The 19,449-nt window shown below is 41.8% G+C and overlaps 1 protein-coding gene across 1 annotated transcript in view; it reads right to left on the reverse strand.

Moving 5' to 3' along the window:
• Positions 1 to 2,873: 2,873 nt before the first annotated feature.
• Positions 2,874 to 19,449, reverse strand: part of Gdpd4 (glycerophosphodiester phosphodiesterase domain containing 4) — a 61,583-nt gene continuing 45,007 nt past the window's right edge. Inside the window, exons 13-16 of the mRNA XM_052760196.1 lie at positions 14,979 to 15,126; positions 13,463 to 13,545; positions 12,380 to 12,435; positions 2,874 to 2,911 (exon numbers count right to left, since the gene is read on the reverse strand). Coding sequence (XP_052616156.1) covers positions 2,874 to 2,911; positions 12,380 to 12,435; positions 13,463 to 13,545; positions 14,979 to 15,126 — 325 coding nt within the window. The remainder of the gene's footprint in view (positions 2,912 to 12,379; positions 12,436 to 13,462; positions 13,546 to 14,978; positions 15,127 to 19,449) is intronic.

Here is a 19,449-nt window from a genome sequence, read left to right on the forward strand (position 1 = left end):
CTCTGTGATGCTAAGTTATGATGTTTCAATTTTCATTGTTGAATTTAAAAACTGGGTCTTTTATCTTTTCAAGAAGCTAATTTGAGCTCACTGATTATTTGTGTATTTTAGTCTCAGTTCTGCTCTGATCTTTGTTATTTCTTGTCTTCTACTAATTTTAGGTTTGCTTGTTATTGCTTTTCTTTCTTTCCTTTTTTTAAAAATTACTCTTGTTAATTACTGGTCTTATTCTATTGATGTCAAAGAAGATATATATTACGATTTTAATTTAAAAATTTTGTTGAGACTTGTTTTTGTCTAACTTTTATGAGCTATCCTTGAAAATGCTCTGTGTGTGGGTGAGAAGAAGGCATATTCAGTAGCTGTGGGACATGATGTTCTGCAACTCCTTGGTCTGTTCAGTCTATTACAGGGTTTAATTCTAATGTCCACTGATTTTGTGTGTGGACGATCTGTCTGTTCATAGATGAATGTGTGGTGGTGGTGGACTGCAGTCCATCCTCTCTCATAACCACTGTCTGCTCTTTGTAATCGGTTGCTCCAGCACTGGGTACATATATACATTTATGATTACACCTCCTTTTCTTGAATTGATCCAGTTATTATTGTTACTGTTAATATTATTGTTACTGTGACTACAATTAGTAACTATTGTTATTGTTAAAAAGTGACTTTCTTTTTAGTGTATTTGTTTAAGTAGTCTGTTTGATGGAACATAATTGCTCACCTTTTAGTTTCCACTTATATGGTAAGTCCTTCTCCATCCCTTCACTTTCAGCCTATGCATCTCTTTACCAGTAAAGATAATTTCTCATAGGCAGTGTATCTCTGTTTTTCCAGGGGCTGGAGAGATTGCTCTGTGGGTAAGAGCACCAGCTGGTTTTCCAGAGAGCCTTGTTTGATTTTTTTTAAATCTATTTAGTCAGTCTTTAAATTGGAGATTTCAATCCATTTGCGTTCAAGGTCATCACTGATAATTAAAGACATTCTTCTGTTGTTCTGTTAACTTTTCTGGTTGTTTTGTATATCCTTTGTTCCTTTCTTGTCCATCTTTGTGCTCTGGTGGGTTCCTGTATTCATGGGACTTGGTTTCCTTTCTCTTTCGTGCATCTACTCCACTGCTGAGTTTTGCACATTTTTGTGATGGTTATTATCTTTTGCTTCTGTTGTAGGCTCCCGTTAGCATTTCTCATAAGGCTGGTCTAATAACGCTGAATGCCTTCAGGTTTTAGTTGTCTTGGGAGGTCTGTGTCTCTCCTTCACTTCTGAAGGGCAGCTTTGTTGACCCATGCTGTTCTTTGTTTGTTTGTTTGTCTTGGTTTTTTTGGGACAGGGTTTTCTCTCTGTAGCCCTGGCTGTCCTAGAACTCAATATATAGATCAGGCTGGTCTTGAACACACAGAGATTGGCCTGCCTCTGCCTCCTGAGTGCTGGTATTAAAAGTGTGCACCACCACTGCCCAGATCCATGCTATTTTTACTTGATATTTTTTTCTTTGGGTCTTTGAACATATCCCATTCTCCTCCAACCTTTAATGTTTCTGTTGAGATGTCTGTTGTTAATCTTCTAAGGTATTTAATGCTTTTCTTTTACTGCTTTTAGAGTTTTTTGGTCTTGGTCATTTGGCAGTTTGACCATAATACAAATCAGAAAGGATGTTTTTGTCAAATTTATTAAGGTGTCCTTTGAATTTCTTGGGCCTTATGGACAGTTTCCCCCATGATTTGGAAAGTTTCTAGCAATTTATTTTACTGAAGAGATTTTTCATTATTTCTTTAAAAATATTTTAGCTTTTATTTTATTCATGTGACTACCTGAATATATGTATGCACGCCGTGACAACAGAGGCCAGAAGAAGGTACTGAATTCCCTGGAACTGCAGTTATGGATGTCCTAAGCCACCATGTAGAGCCTCTGAAGGAATAATAAGTGCTCTTAACTGCTGAGCCATCGCTCCAGTCCAATGAAAAGATGTTTTTATGCCTTCCCTTAGCTCCTTTTCTGAAATACCTATAATGTATGTTTGCTTATATAATTCTGTCTCATAAATCCACAAAGTGTTCTCCATTTAAAAATTACTGGATTATTTAAGCTCAGAAATTCTTTATTCTACCTGATCAATTATGTTGAAGCTCATTACCATGCTTTAAATTTCATTTATTGAGTTCTTCAGATCCAGTATTTCTTACTGATTCTTTTTCATGCTATACCCCTTGATGAGTTTTTCATTCATATCATAAACTGTCTTCTTATCTCACTAAGTTTCCTTAAGCTCACTTTTCTGAATTCTTTCTAAGTAATCTGTTTATTTCCTTTTCCACTAGGGTCTGTTGCTAAGTGTTACTTTGTACATCTTGAGGAATTACATTGTCGTATAATTGTTTTATCATCCTTCTTATATTTCTACAGGAAAGAATGTGATGGGTCAATAGTTGCCTCTATCAACACTGCAGAGTGGCTTTTTGTTTTGTTTTGTTTTTTGAGACAGCGTTTCATTATATAGCACTGGTTGACTGGTTGACATAGGATTTGCTATAGAGACCACACTGCTCTCAAACTTGTTGCACTTATCCTGCTTCTGTCTCCTGAATACTAAGATTGCAGCTATATGCTACCACATCTAGCCTGTAACAGTGGCTTTCATAGAAAATAGACTTCATTCTTTGATCCATTGTGGATGCTTTGTACCTGTGTAGCTTCTTTGGCTGCAATCCACATTTGCAGACATCGGATATCTCTGCCTGGGATGAAGAGGTTGTAGGATTGTAACAATAGCTTAGATACAGTTCTCTTAAGCAGGAATATTGGTATCCAAGGGCTACACAAGTTGACTTTAAGGTTCTTCCATGCTAACCTGCTCAGGTAACAGTAGGCTAAGTTGAGAACTGGATGTTCAACTGCATCTCAAAAACTGTAAGGGGGTGGAGTGTTAGACATGCTGTTCAGGAAGGTCTTCTTGGTTACCTTCAGGGGCCTCCAGTGGATAGAGTCATTTGGGTGCTTTCAGGTCTTAGAGGACAGACCCTCTCAAGCCTGGGTCACCTGGTTGCTTTCAGGACAATAGAGGGTGCCATGTGACTATTTGCTGGGGGCTTCTACATGGGGCCCCAATGCCTCCAGGGCTTCAGGGTTGAGTATGGAGCTGCAGCACAGCCGCATGACCACTTCATGGATCTGGAGGGTCAAGGTCTCAAGGCAGTCCTCTGTAGCAAGAACTTGAGTGGAAGGAAAGCCTGGTGTTGTCTGGGCTCTTTGTTTGGGGAAGTATGGCAGTGTGACAATCTTGGAGCTCCTCCAAGTGGGCACAAGCCCTGAAAAGGCTGCAGGGTTCTGCAGAACTAAATACTTTAGGTGTCTGAAGCATGAACGAGAACTTGTATGGGCCACCTGATTACCTCAGTTCAACCCCAGGACACACATGATGGGAGGTGAGAACCGTTACCCTGGGCTGTCTTCTGGCCACCACAAGCATGTTGCGGGGCATGCACACTCACACCCAACACATGTAATAAATAAGGTAAAATTTGGCCGGGCGGTGGTGGCGCACGCCTTTAATCCCAGCACTTGGGAGGCAGAGCCAGGCGGATCTCTGTGAGTTCGAGGCCAGCCTGGGCTACCAAGTGAGTTCCAGGAAAAGGCGCAAAGCTACACAGAGAAACCCTGTCTCGAAAAACCAAAAATAAATAAATAAATAAATAAATAAATAAATAAATAAATAAATAAATAAGGTAAAATGTAATGTATTTTCAGACTTTTTTTTAAGGAAAAGGAAATTAGAAAAGACATCAAAATGAATAAAAATGAACCCACAGTGGTCTCTGTCCCTTCTCAGTGCTGTAAGAGAACATCACTGGCCAGGAAGGTTATAGACAACAGAAACTTACCTTTCTTAGCTTTGGGGGCTGAACTGGCAGAAATGGGTGGCACCTCTGGCTTCTGGTGAGGGACCTCTGTTTCCATGGTGGCACCTTCTCTTATGTTTTCCAAATTAAATAACCCTGAATTTGCAGGTGTGGGGGGAACAGAAGGACAGAAAAGTATGAGGGCACCACATTCGGCTTCTTTTTTAAGAGTATCAAAGCCTCCCGTGAGGGTGAAGTGCTCATGTTTAATCTCTTCTCCAAAAGCTCACTTCTCAATATGACCACACTGGGTATAGGTCCCAAGCACAGGAATTTTAGAGGGACACTCACACTCAAACTATAGCAGCAACGGGATCATGGAAGCAGTATTTTAAAAGACTGTAGGAAAAGAAGTCTCTGATCAACAACTCCAGCCACCACCTTAAGAAATTAGTGGTGGCACACACCTTTAATCCCAGCACTTGGGAGGCAGAGCCAGGGAGATCTCTGTGAGTTCGAGGTCAGCCTGGTCTATAGAGTGAGATCCAGGACAGGCACCAAAACTACACAGAGAAATGCTGTCTTGAAAAACTAAAAAATAAAATAAAATAAAATAAATGAAAAGAAGTTAGAAAAGGAAGAGCCGATCAACCCTAAAGCAGGATAGAGAAAATAATGAGGATAAAAGAAAAACCAAAACCCAAAGCTGAGTCTTTAAAAGGATGCCCCCCAAAAAAAACTGATTAAACTCTAGCTAAGCTGATAAATAAAAAAACCAAAAAGGCATAAAATACCAATATTGGGAATAAATTGGAGGAAATTAGAACAGATAGGACGGATATTAAAAGAGTATAAGAACTGAGCACAGCAACAATTACGATAATCCCAGCACTCGGGAGGCAGAGGAAGGAGGGTTGGGAGTCTGAGCCCCTCTTGGACTACATAGCGAGGCCCTGTGTCAAAACTTCCACTAAATTTACAAAGAAAGAACTCATAAAATATAAATATACAAAAGGAGACTAAAACATTCTGTGCTAATTAATCTGAGTTTTTGGAATGTTTTTAAAATGTCCTTGAAAGATACAGACCACTGAAGAAATAATCCCATACTTTACTATGAAGAAAACACCAGGTATAGATGGCTTCACAGAAGAGCAGAGAGTACGTTCTAAGCAGCTAACATTAAAACAAAGAAATTACAAGAAAAATACACAACAATATTGCTCATGGAAACAGACACAAAACCCCAGAGAAAACTTTATCAAATAAAAATCCACATACATCAGGTACAGTCTGTTCCAAAGACACAAGGCCATTTCAACATTGGACAAATCAATGCAACTCACTAAAAGAGAACAAAGTACTTAAAAAGGAAACAATCGTATCAGCAGCTTCAGAAGAAGTACTGAAAAACCCAAAGTACATTCATGAATGTTTTTTTTTCAACACATTAGTCACAGAAAAGGTTTTTTTCAACCTGATAAGGGGTATTTATGGAAAAACTTCAGGTTCTATCATGCCAAAGACTTTTCTATTGGCATGGACATCCACTCTTACCACTCACAAATTAGTTGTAGTTCTAGCCAATGTGATAAGGCAAGAAAAAGAAAACAAAGGCATCCAGACAGGAAGAAGTGAAATTTTATAGAAGGCATGGACTACATATGTAGGAAACTAGAACCTAAAATAAACTCATTAGAACTAATACGTTAACTTCATAAGATTGCAGAATATGAGGATGATAATCAAATGCATTTCTAGATACTCAACAATAAATTGGAAATTATAATTTTAAAATATCATCTTCAATAGCATAAAATGTAATATTTAGAGATAAATCTGATAGTTATGTGGTGGTATTGTGTTCCCTGAAATATTGTGCACCCTAATAAGCTTATCTGGAGTCAGAGACAGAACAGCCACAATATTAAACATAGAGGATAGGCAGTGGTAGCACACGCCTTTAATCCCAGCACTTGGGAGGCAGAGCTAGGCAGAAATCCATGTGTTCAGGGATACAGCCAAGCATGGTGACTCACGCCTTTAATCCCAGAAAGCGAGCCTTTAATCCCAGGGAGTGATGGTAGAAGGCAGAAAGGTTTATAAGGCGTGAGGACCAGGAACTAGAAGCATTTGGCTGGTTAAGCATTTGGCTGGTTAAGCATTCAGGCTTCTAGCAGCGCAGTTCAGCTGGGAGCCATTGGGATGAGGACACAGAGGCTTCCAGTCTGAGGAAACAAGACCAGCTGAGGAACTGGCCAGGTGAGGAAGCTGTGGCTTGTTCTGTCTCTCTGATCTTCCAGCATTTCACCCCAATAACTGGCCTCAGGTTTGATTTTATTAATAAGACCCTTTAAGATTCATGCTACAGTTATGTAAGGTGTAAAAATCACAAAGTCTTGCTAAAAAGAATTTCAGAAAGTCTAAGTAAATAAAGAGATGCATATCCAGCCTTCAATATCTTTACATTTCACAACTGTAGTTTCAACTAGATAAACTACATTCACTAGATGACGAGACAACTGCATTAAAAACACCGTGCCTGTACTAAACATGCACAGGCTTCTTCTCCTTTGTCCATAAATAACACAGCATGACAACTATTCATCCTCCCTACATCTTACCTACACGGTGCTTGATGTCACAAGTAATGCAGAGACGATTTAAAGGACACAAGAGAATGGGAGGGGCTGTTTCTGTTTGTTTGTTTGTTTGTTTGTTTCTGTTTTTGTTTTTTGAGACAGGGTTTCTCTGTGTAACAGTCCTGGCTGTCCTAGAACTTGCTTTGCAGACCAGGCTGGCCTCAAACTCACTGAGCTACACCTGCCTCTGCCTCCCGAGTGCTGGGACTAAAAGCGTGCGCCACCACCGCCTGGCATGAGGGGCTATTTCAAAACACTAAGACCTTCTGGAGCACCCAAGGATTTTGGTATTTTTCAGTTCCCTACAGATACCACAACTGCACTCTATTCATGCACTGTGAAAATGAATACAATTAAGATACCATGCTTCTCTAAACTGATGTAAGATTTTGACACAATTACAGATAAAACCCCAGGATGCCTTAAAATATATTTATTATTATTGTGTGTATGTGTGCGTGCACAAAAAGAATAGTAGAAGTTGATAGGCCAACAAGAAGGCAAAGTGGGTAAAGCTGCTCACTGCCAAGGCTGACAACTTAAATTCAATCCTAAGACTCACATGGTGGAAAGAAAGGATTGATTCCTGCAAGCTTCCTCACCTTCTCAGACTTGCTTATGTCTGACAATGATACACAGTATATACAAACACTCATGGCAACGTTTTTATGTCTCCAGATTGGAAACAACTTAAATGTCTGTTAATGTGTGACCAGATAACTAAATTTTGGTTTCTGCTGCTGCTGTAACAAAATACACCCTACTGGTACTACATTAAAATAAATTAGATAGATAGATGATAGATAGATAGATAGATAGATAGATAGATAGATAGATAGATAGATAGATGGATGGATGGATGGATGGATGGATGGATGGATGGATAGATTAGATAGATAGATAGATAGATAGATAGATAGATAGATAGATAGATAGATAGATAGATAGATGGATGGATGGATGGATGGATGGATGGATGGATGGATGGATGGATGGATGGATGGATGGATGGATGGATGGAAAGATAGATAGATAGATAGATAGATAGATAGATAGATAGATAGATAGATAGATAGATAGATGATAGATAGTACCCCCAGAGATTCAATCATCAACCTCTTTCTTAAAGGTTTCACTGTCTTCTAACCCCAATATAATGAGAATCAATATGATAACTTCTAGAGAATAAACTACATTCAAACTACAGCACAAGAAAGAACTACTGACACAGCCAGCATGGAAAATCTGAAGTGATTACACTGAATGAGAGGAGCTAGATGGAAACTACTATATAATATTGGTTCTGTTAACATAGACTTCTGGAAAACGCGAGCTATGTGATGGAAGCAGGTCAGTAATAAGAAACTAATATGCCGGACGTTGGTGGCTGTGGTGGTGGTGCATACCTTTAATCCAGCACTTGGGAGGCAGAGGCAGGCGGATCTCTGAGTTCAAGGCCAGCCTGGTCTACAGAGTGAGTTCCAGGACAGCCAAGGCTACACAGAGAAACCCTGTCTTAAAAGCCCCCCTCCCCAAAAAAAAGGGGAGAAAGAAAGGAACTAATGCACACAGCATAGAATTTATCCTGAATAAAACAAATAAATTTAAATACGTTAAAAATAAAGATTAACAGTCTCTAAAAATCCATGTAACTGCAATTAGAACCTGTGAAGAGGGGGAAACAGGTTTTTGGAGAAAATAAAAATACTAAAAATCGCCGGGCGGTGGTGGCGCACGCCTTTAATCCCAGCACTCGGGAGGCAGAGCCAGGCGGATCTCTGTGAGTTCGAGACCAGCTTGGGCTACCAAGTGAGTTCCAGGACAGGCGCAAAGCTACACAGAGAAACCCTGTCTCGAAAAACAAAACAAAACAAAACAAAAATACTAAAAATCTATCCAATTTGATAAAAAAAAAACTATACTGATAGATACAAAATTTTCAGCAAATCCTAAGCAGGATACAAATCTGTATTTGTATGTGTGTCCTCCACACAGAGATTAATTATAGTCTAATTACCAAAAATCAGTCACAAAAGGAACAATTTCAAAAACCAGCTAGAGGAAAAAAATAGGCATGTCACAAAGGACCAAAAACCTGAACAGTTGAGAAATTTCATGAAACTGAAGACAGAGGTAGCAGATGCCCTCTGAGGGCAGAGGTGGCATCTTTTAAGTAGCTGTGATGTAAGATGTGGCATCCTGGTTGGTGTCTCACATCAGTGGTTATAGCATTCAGAAGGCAAAGTCAGGAGGATCAAGACTTGAAGGCTATCCTGGGCTCCAGGGTGAGACCTGTCTAAGAAGGCTGTGACACTCTGTTTTGTTCCTCAGCCAAGAATGATCTGGGCTGTGGTTTTTGCCAATGTCTTGACTCTGTCCAGTCTTTGTTCTTCTCTGACTCTGTATTTGGTCCTGTATCCTCTGGATATGTCGTGGAGCTCCAAAATGGCCTTTTATTACATTTACTTTCTGCTTAGATCAGGTAAGTTAGTTTCTGTACCTATGAACTATTTTAAGAACTGTGTAAATCTGAATGATAGAGGTTGCACTCATACCTTAGAAAAATTACCAAGTTTAACTTGAGCCCATTCCATTGAAATGCTGATAAGAAAATAAGGTGAGTAGAAAATAAATCTAAAGTAAATGCTGTTTTTAATGGTTCAAATACCTGGCCAGAGGAAGTCAAGGAAGGAAGGGTTTGTTTTGGCTCATGGTTTGTGGGAGACAGTCCATCATGGCTGGGAAGGTGTGGCGAAGAGAGCATGAGGCAGATGGCCACACTGAGACCACAGGGAACAAGAAGAGCGGGATGGTTGCTGATGGCCACCCAGCTTCCTGCTCCTTTACTTCCTTCTATTCCATCTGGGCACCTAGCCCATGCTTAGGGTGGGTTTCCCCCTCACTTAAACCTGTCTGGAAATGTTCTCATAGGCACACCCTGATAGGCACACACTAGGTGTGCTTCCTGGGTGATTCTAAAATCCTGTCAAATTGACAAGAACAATTAACCATCACACGTGGCTTCTAAAATTAGTGATTCATGGTGAGATTACTCAGCCTCTAAGAACTAAACACCAACTTCCCTTCCCCTCCCTTGCTGGGCCTATCTAACTTCCTCAGTGATAGGTTTCAAACCTGGGGCAAATGGCTGAGGTGCCTATTTAACATACTGAAGTGGACCTGGCTGCCAGGTTCTCCCAGCATCCCTCACATTACACATTACACATTACAGGACCCTCCTGGCTGCTATACCCTGCTCCCGACCCAGGGGCTGGGCTGCCCTTCCCCCTGCTGCCCTTTCCTATATAATCGAGCTATTTTGCTATACTGGTCCTTTTGGCTTTTTTGTCTTGGTCTGGCTCTCCCCTCCCTCCTCTCCTCACATGGCCTGGCTCAGGGTCATGTTCACTCTGGACTCTCCCAGATGTCTCTGCCTGTCTCTCTCTCCCTTTTAGCTACAATAAACCATACCTAGGAGCAGACTTTCCTTCCTTTTATTTCCTTTCTTCATTCCTCTGGTGCTGAAACCCAGGAGTGGCATAAACGAGTTCCCTCTCAAAGGACTGGTCACTCCAAAGCAAGCTGCTGACCCGACTCTCCTATGGCATGTATGAGTCATTTGTCTGTTTCTGCTGGCTTCTGCCACCACATAATTTGATTCCAAATTCTAGAGTCATATTCTTGAGCTGCTGCCTACCTCTTGCCTGCTTTCTAATTGTTTGCCTCGCTCATCTTTCTGGGCTCTGGCCGCTAGGCCTTCAACAAGGGCACCTCCATGTTTCTCTGGCTCCCGCAGCCTGCTGCGCCTCTGGCCTGCTGCACCCCTGTGGGCATCTCCTTTTCTCCTGCTCTCGTCCCTTGCCTTCTCTTGGAGAAGTGCCACGACAGAGCTCCTGCCTTGTCTGCTTTTACTACAAAAGCCACACTAGTGGGCTGGGAGTTTCCTTTCTCCCCTAGTGGGCTCCAATGAAAAGGACAAGGGACGACGCCTTTCCTCTGAGGTTCAGAACATTTTTCTCTCTGACAAGTTTCCCATTCTGCTTGGGGAAACCTGGATGGAAATTCTTGTCACAACGACACTTTAACCACCTCAGCTAAGCTAGTTTTCTCCTGAAATATTTTCCTAAATAAACATTTTCTATCTGAATGAAAAAAAAAATGGGGACATGACTGCTCCTAGGAATAGCTGAGGAGAAGGTTCATTGTAGATATGAGGGAAAAAGCAGTCAGAGCATAGACCTTGATATGCTAATAGGCACTACAGGCATAGGTTAACAGAAGAGCCATATGTCCCTTTTGCCAGAGATAAAGAAAATTACTATTTTTAGCAAGCTAGGCATTATCTTCTTCAGTCCCTGAGGGAATGCTGGCTTTTGTCTAAATGCCAGACTCTGGGTAAAGGAATTTCTTGAGACCTAACACCATCCTTTCCTAGAGATCTAGCTTTATCATTCCCTGTTTGAACTCATTTGTCATCTCCTATTGTTGGCAGCAGAGACTAGACTACAGCCCAACATTCCAGGGCCTGTAAAGTGTTCTTTATGTACTCTGCAACATCCACCATGCACATAAAGCCCAATAAAGCACCCTTGGCCCTCACAGGCATGGTAGATACCCTGCCCTGGACCTGGGCGCCTGGTTCATTCATATCAACTGCAGCATTTGCTTGCTTCCTCGCTGGCTGAATGGGACAGCCCCTGCTCTCTCTTGGGCTACCCAGCACAGAGCATTTTCAGTTCTCTTCAATTGCTCTAGGTTTTCCTGGCACAAAGTAGGTACCCAATAATGTAACTCATGAACATACAAACACATGAGCAAATAAACATGTGTTCTAGAAGTCTCCCAGGGATATGTGCTTAGACATCTGCAGTCTGAAGTGAAGAGTTCTCCAGAACCTATTCTAGTTTATATAGTTCTGTCCCTTGGTGTCTGCAGGGGATTGGTACTGTGATTCCTTAGGGAAACAAAGTGTAGATATCCACATCTCTTCTGTAAGATGCATATAAACCCATGCACACCTTCCCATATACTTTACATCATCTTTAGATGATCTGAAGTGCCAAAATGATGTAAATGCTGTATAAATAGCTACATTATGTTGTTTAGGAAATGCAGTCATGTGCCTTGTTAGGATGTTTCAGTCATCATGAGTTGAACTGGTTACAAAAAGTCACAACAGAACTGAAAATTCTTATTTAGTGACACTGATGTCATCTTGACTTAGAGCACAGAGTAGTTAGTACACAGTTGTGAGGATGCCAGCTACATAACAGGTATAGTTTGTAATTTGTGGCCATGATAACACATGGCTACACTGTCATATTTATGTATTTTATTGTTATTTTCACATGCTACTTAATCCAGGCAGCTAAATTTCACGTTGTCAAGTCTCAAGACTACCTACATCATTTTTCCACATAATTTACTTAATATCATACTGTTTCATTCATCTTGGCCCTAGGCGCAATACACACACACACACACACACACACACACACACACACACACACACAGAGGTTTTTATTAAATGCACTCTCTGACGTTTGCACAATGGTAAAATAAGGAGAGCAAGCTGCTTTTGGAAAGCACCGCATTCTGAAGTGATGAGGACTGACGACAAGAAGCTGTGTGTTCAATAACCACAAGCCCACCTCACAGGCCTAACTACATTACCATATCAGCAACAGCTTCACTCTGGTTTCCACTGGTGCTTGGTTGAGTTTGCAGATGGGAACTGAAGAACAAGGGGACTGACTAAATTTCTCTGCTTCTCCCTGGTCCCCAACTCTCAATTCCCACACACCCTCGGCTCTCATCAGGGACCTGAAGAGCAGGATGTGTCTTCTAGAGGCCATGGGGACAGAGGGAAGGAAGGAGCAAGGCTTCTGACTTTACCTGTAGGTGCAGCAGTCGCCTCTTCCAGCCACCTCTCTTTTTTAAGCTCTTTTATCCTAGAAGGAAGCATACCATGTGTCAGCTCAGAGGCCTCTTTAGACAGCACCATCGAGGCAGCGGCCAGAAGAGACTCATTACCCAGCCAGACTCTCACCTGAGCGAGCGAGCCCCTGTGCCTCCTCCCCTTTAGAAGGTGACAGAAGAGACTCATTTCTCAGCCAGGCTCTCACCTGAGGCGCCTGTGCCTCCTCCCCCTTAGAAGGTGAGCTGCCAATCAGAATGATCGCTCTGAAGAACCACAGTCTACCCTGACTTTCATGCCTCTTCTGGGCTGTTAGTTCTCTCTTTCATCTCAAAACCACAATCCTGGGCTGCAGAGATGACTCAGTGGTCAGCTCTTAGCACTGGCTGCTTTTCCAGAGGACCCAGATTTGATTATCAGCACCCATCTGGTGGCTCACAACCCATCTGTAACTATAGTTTCAGGGAATCTGATGCCATCTTCTGGCTTCTGTGGGTATGAGGCACACAGGAGGCACACAGACACACATGCAGCCCAAACAACCCCCCCCCACACACACACAATAGTAAAATATTAAAAACAAACTAAACCAAAATCCTGTATCTTTTGCCTGCAAGGATTCTTTAAATGTCATTTTCTAGGCAGACATAAAAAAGAGTATGGTCCAGAAAGAAAAATCAATTTTTCTCAAGGTCACCCCTCAACTAAGACATGAAGCCAGGGCTACAACCCAGTGCTCCTAGTCTGTGTGCCCTGCCCTGCCAGTTCCTACCAGGAGGGAACAGAGGCCCTTGTTCTGGACAGTTTCAGTCCCTCCTCTTTCTCACCAGATCAACTGAATCGATAGGAAATGCTGACTGGGATCCAGTGAGAGTCCTCGTTTGAAAAACGGGTGAGGGAGGGGGCTGCAGGCAGAGTGAAATAAGAGGCTTGGACTACAAATCCACCTCACCATGGAAGGCCTCAGAAGAAAATAACCTTTCTCTCAATTTTCTGTAAGAACTCATTTATTACTTTTACTTAGAGAAACTTTTCATTTAGAATTATAAATATACACTTACCAGTGATAACAAAATACAAAGCCAATGATAATCCCAGAAGCTGCAACCATGAAAAGCCATATGAATGTATAGTTTCCTGGCGTCTACAAAACATAAATAAAACAAAGTCGAAAAACTTGATGGTTGGAAGGTTTGAAGTCCCTTGCTCATCACTCAGGCTGAGGGCCTAGAGGAAGTGGGGACATCGAGACTCTCTCCAGCTATTCTAACAGTCACCCAATACATGCAAGGGATCTGCCAGGGCTAAAAGGTGCCATGCCCTTCATCTGCCTTGACTATCAAGGTAGACATCTGTAGCAATCGCAGAGAAGTCACACACCAAGTCTGTTCTGGACCCAGGACTCCACGCCATGCCATCTGACATCTTGTACTCTGTTTCTGTAACATGTTCTCCAAAATCTAGCTCACATCCATATTGTTTGGAAAGCCTTCAGTAATGCAGTTTTCTAGTGCTACCTATAGACCTAAGGGATCAAAACCATCAGGTTCAGCAGCCCCAAGTGACAGGGAAGCAACTGGTCTATGAACCAGCACCTGGCACCACTGTTCTGACTTAACATTCTTCACAGAAATGCTGAACTATATGTAATTCCCTTTGACTCACACATTTGCCCCTCAAGACTCTGCCAAGACCAACTCTTTGCCCCAGCACTCTGGGAGCTCTGTCTCCTGTACTGATTCACACGGATTTCCTAATCTCTGGTTTGATTTTCCCCCTCTCCTCATGGCTCCCATCCAGTGTTACTTGATGCTACAGAAGCTGGTGCTGTTTAGTCTTTAAGTGTTTCCACTTTAATGCTTAACTTTCAAAGGAGCAAAATTAAACTTTTCTTTAAAAAAGTTTTATTCTTGCCACATGTGTTCATACAGGCTTCTGCAGAATCCAGAGGGGGCACTGAATCCCCTGGAACTGGACTTCCGGACAGTTGCAAGCTGTCTGATATTGGTGCTGGGAAAGGAACTTAAGTCCTTTAGAAGAGCAGTAAGCACTCTAGCTAATGCTGAGCCAGCTCTTCAATTCCTAGACTGTTTTCTAGTGGGGGTGGTAGAGTGTGTTTATAGTCCCAGCTTTCTTCCCATAGTATTTCCTGTGACTGTTGTTGCTCCCATACCTCGTGTGTGTGTGTGTGTGTGTGTGTGTGTGTGTGTGTGTGTGTGTGTGTGAATGTGCTTGCACATGCTCAAGCCTACAATAACAAAGCTCTAGAGTCAGACCCCACTGTGAATCTTACATCATGAGAACATGGACCAAGACACCTGTGAGCTTCAGTTTCCTCATGGGTATAATAACAACAGTGTCAAATTCGGGAGCTTAAATTGCATGCAGCGTGTAAAGCGCATTATGAAGATTCAATAAATAAAGAGCCCAGAAGAGTCTGGTTGAAGAAGGGAGAAGGCACATCTCCATTACTCACAGATGTCTCTATTCAGAAGTAGTTTAACAGGGAACTACCCAGGGGTAGGGGAACACAGCACAATCATACCAGGCTTTGAGTGATCTGGACAAGCAGCTCACCATGAAGAAGAGAGGGTGACTAAGCTGATTCAGGACCTGGATGTTGTCTGTGGTCACAGAGTTGATCCTATAACACCAGGCCAATGAGAAGAGCCAAGGCTCATTGACAGTGTACACATTGATGTGGATTTTAGCTGCCTTATAGTGTCTGGAACAAAAACAGCCCACAGAGGATTTCAGCTCAGTTGTACTCTTAATAATGAAAGGGGAATAACCACGTTTGTGAAAAGCTACTGCCTAAACCACTGGACAAACAGCTGCTCCAAGGACAGCCTAAGATTTACTGTGACAGACTAGGCTCAGGTACGGGCTGCTCTAGTCCTGCCCCTGCAGCCCTGGTTGTAGCACAACGCTGGTGAACAAAATGTCCTAAAGGGATGGGGCTGGTGGGATGTAGCAAAACAAAGAAAATGGAAAGAGAAAAAGAGAAAGAATTGGGGAACAAGAGCAGACAGGAAATCCTTCTTTGCAACATTTACAAATTTGCAAATATTCCCACTACAGCCAATTTCAAACTACAGCTGAGAAGACCAATTTGCAGAGGAGCACCTGGCTCCCGAATGGCTGATTCTGCAAGCCGTTATCTGTCACCTCGGGTATCACTCCCCACCCTGACTGAGGACCTGCTCACTTACCATTTTCTTGGTTTGATTTAAGTGAGTTACAGCAGAAACTACTGTCACCCCATCCTTCTCTGTGTGTCCAGGCCTAGCTCAACACCTAGCTGTGTAAGTATAAGTATTCATTGAAAGAAGAGAGTAAACACTGGTGTGATGAACGCTTTAACATTTAACTATAAAGAACTTTTTTAAAAACAAGAATTGCGTGGGAAAATCAAACCCAGCTTTTCATAAGACACTTCATGTCAGTGGACCTTTTGCCTGACCTATGGAGAAGGAAGAGAATAAGTAAAGGAAGGACTAGCAAAGTAAGGCTAGTTGTTGTTTCAATATTCGAGTTCTCAGAAAACACACCTGCTGCCGCTTGGCCAGTGGGCTAATAAGATCAAGTGCAAGTGCGTCCCCAAGTCCTTTTGAACCCTGGTCCAGCATCACACTGGAAAGTATATGTCTGCCATACACTAGGTTGGCAAGCTCTGTGCATCAGAGCATAGACTTAAGATAATAACTATGCCTTTTGGAGGGGTGGCCAGATTCCTACACGCAGATAAGAACTGCCTCTAAGAAAGTTCTACAGGTCACCTAGAATTTTAGAAAGAACTTAAAGGGGAAAAGTAGTAAAAAGTTACTTTTCTGTACTATTTGAAACTATAACTCATAATTCAATGTTTCTAAATATGAATAAGGGATGTAGAAACTATAATTTAAAACATAATGCCCTTAACAATTACTTCCAAGAAAATGTAGAGAAGCATTAAGGATACGGTCCTAAAAATGATGAAATACTGATGGAGAAATCGAAGAAGACAAGGCAACAGAGTGATGTTCATTCATAGACTGAACACTCATTGGAGCAGAGCTGCCAGCTTTTCCCAAGCTGATCTCTTAACGTCAGTGTGAGTCCTAGGAAGGCCAGCAAAGGTTAGTTTATGCAATTAGGTCAGCTGATCCAAGCGCATATACAAAGTCACAACTCTAGGAAAATTCAATCTTTGGTGGGGGTTGTATGGTTGTGACATCGTCTCACTCTGTAGTGAAGGATGGTCTCAAACTCACTATGTAGTCCAGGCTGCCCTGTTTCCTATATGCTGAGGAAAACATACTTCAATCTGGACAAAAAGTAAGTGAAAGCTACATATAACCATGTAATCAAGACAGTGGTACCAGAGCAAGAACAGACATATAAGTTAGTGGTCCTCAATAGAAACTCTGGAAATAGACCTATACAAATTTGTTCAAATAACCCTTGCCAAAGCTGTCAAAGTTAAGTGAGTGGAAGAGTAGATTTTCAACAAATGTCACAAATGATATGGAAGACCAGAGGCACTCTCCCAAAAGAATATTAAATTCTCAACCAAACCTCACACTATGTATAAAAATGAATTCAGGGTGATTTGCAGGCTTGAGTATATAATGTAAGACCCCTAGGCAGGGGAGCTGGGACCTGTCCTTGGTGCATGGGCTGGCTTTTTGGAGCCTGGGGCCTATTCTGGGACACTTTGCTTGGCCTTGGTGTAGGGAGGAGGGGACTGGACCTGCCTCAGCTGAGTCTACCAGGCAGGGCTGACTCCCCAGGGGAGACCTTGCCTTGGAGGAGGTGGGAATGGGGGAATAAGGGGTGGATTGGGGGGAGGGGCTGGGGGTAGGAGGAGGGAGGACGGAGGAATCCGTGGCTGATATGTGAAATTAAGTTAATTATAAAATAAAAATATTAGCCGGGCGGTGGTGGCGCACGCCTTTAATCCCAGCACTCGGGAGGCAGAGCCAGGCGGATCTCTGTGAGTTCGAGGCCAGCCTGGGCTACCAAGTGAGTTCCAGGAAAGGCGCAAAGCTACACAGAGAAACCCTGTCTCGAAAAAACCAAAAAAAAAAAAAAAAAAGAAAAGAAAAGAAAAATATTATAAAATATATATATAAATCTTGGCCAGATCATGGTGGCACACACCTTTAATCCCAGCACTCGGGAGGCAGAGCCAGGCGGATCTCTGTAAGTTTGAGGCTAGCCTGGGCTACAGAGTGGAGTTCCAGGAAAGGCTCCAAAGCTATGTGTATATATATATATATATATATATATATATATATATATATATATATATATATATATATATATATATATATCTTATAGAAAACATAGAAGAACTGTCAGGTCTGGAGTTGAGCAAAGAGTTGGGTCAGAACTAAATGCTCACTTCCTTAAAGGGAGCACTCAGAATTGAGCACTCAGGAGCTAGCCTTGTCAAAATAGAAACACTGCTCTTGCTTTGTGGAGACCTTGTGCCCTGTTACGAAGATCCCACAAGTAAATCACAGATTAGGAGAACGTGCTCCATTTTTTCTTTTCTTTTCTTTTTTTTTTTTTTTTTGGTTTTTTGGTTTTTCAAGACAGGGTTTCTCTGTGTAGTTTTGGTGCCTGTCCTGAATCTCACTCTGTAGACCAGGCTGGCCTCAAACTCACAGAGATCAACCTGGCTCTGCCTCTCGAGTACTGGGATTAAAGGAGTACACCACCACTGCCCAGCCTCGTGCTTCTTTTTATAAAGATTTATTTTTATCTATTTATTTATGTATGTGTGTGCCTGATTTGTGTGCAGAGGCGCATGGAAGCCTAGAGAGGGTGTCAAATCCCCTAGAGCCTCCAGCATAGGGGCTGGAGCTCTGGGCCTTCTGGAAGAGCAGTACATACACATTCTTATCCACTGAGCCATCTCTCCAGTTCCAGGAAAAATGCTGTCAAACCCTATCCAACAAAGGGTGAAAAGAATTCTCAAGATTCAATAATAAAGAAAAAGAATTTAAATTAAGAGACCCACGAGCAAATAAACACAACATCATTAGCCTTTGGAGAATATATGTTTAAGCAAACTGATGTTACTACATGCCCATCAGAGTAGATATGATTAAAAAGTGAAAACACCAAAATTTATCAAGGATGTAGAAACTCTGGGTCATGGTGTTGGCAGAAATGTAAAATGGTACTGTCTTCCTGGAAAAGTCTGGCTGCTTCTTATGTAACATTCAATCACTATAACCCAGAATTTGAAATCACAGGCATTTATCCCTGAAAAATCAAGACTGCTTGCATAAAAGTCCATATGCAAACAGATGGAAATAATCAGATGTCCTTCTGCTAGTAACTGATTAACTGAACTTTGGTATACACACCATTGAACACTATTCAGCAACAAGAAGGATCAAATTATGGATAAAAGAAACACCTTGGATAAAATTTAAGACAATTAGGATGAGTGAAAAAGTAAACCAGTCCCCAAAGGCTACATATAATAGGAGTTTGTTCCTTCTTGAAATAACAACATTATAGCCATTCTATGGGGTTGAGACTTGAGGTTAGGGAGGAAAGGATGGAAGGACAGAGTGTGCAGTATCAAGGGTACTTGTGACGAAAGTGTGGCAGCTGTTTTCATTCCCGTCTTCACTGCAGTCACATTATTCACACTGGCCACGATAAGGAAAGTATCTACCAATAGATGAATGGATGAAGAAAATAAGGTGCTTATATACAAAGGAATACTACTCAACTTTTGAAAAAAAGAAATTCTGTTCACTGCTCCAATATAGATGAACCTGGAAAACACTATACTATGTAAAATAAACCTGGGGTAGAAAGACAAATACTGTATGATCTCACTTAAACATGGAATCTTAGTCAACCTTACAAAAGTGCAGAGAAAAACTGCTGTGGGATGGTTTGTATGTCAAATTGCTCTGATTGGTCAATAAATAAAATGCTGATTGGCCAGTGGCCAGGCAGGAAGTATAGGCAGGACAAGGAGAGAGGAGAATTCTGGGAAGTAGAAGGCTGAGTCACTGCCAGCCGCCGCCAGGATAAGCAG

The sequence above is a fragment of the Peromyscus californicus genome, unplaced genomic scaffold (assembly GCF_007827085.1).
Source record: "Peromyscus californicus insignis strain IS unplaced genomic scaffold, ASM782708v3 Scaffold_4__1_contigs__length_199733344, whole genome shotgun sequence".
Lineage (NCBI taxonomy): Eukaryota > Metazoa > Chordata > Mammalia > Rodentia > Cricetidae > Peromyscus > Peromyscus californicus.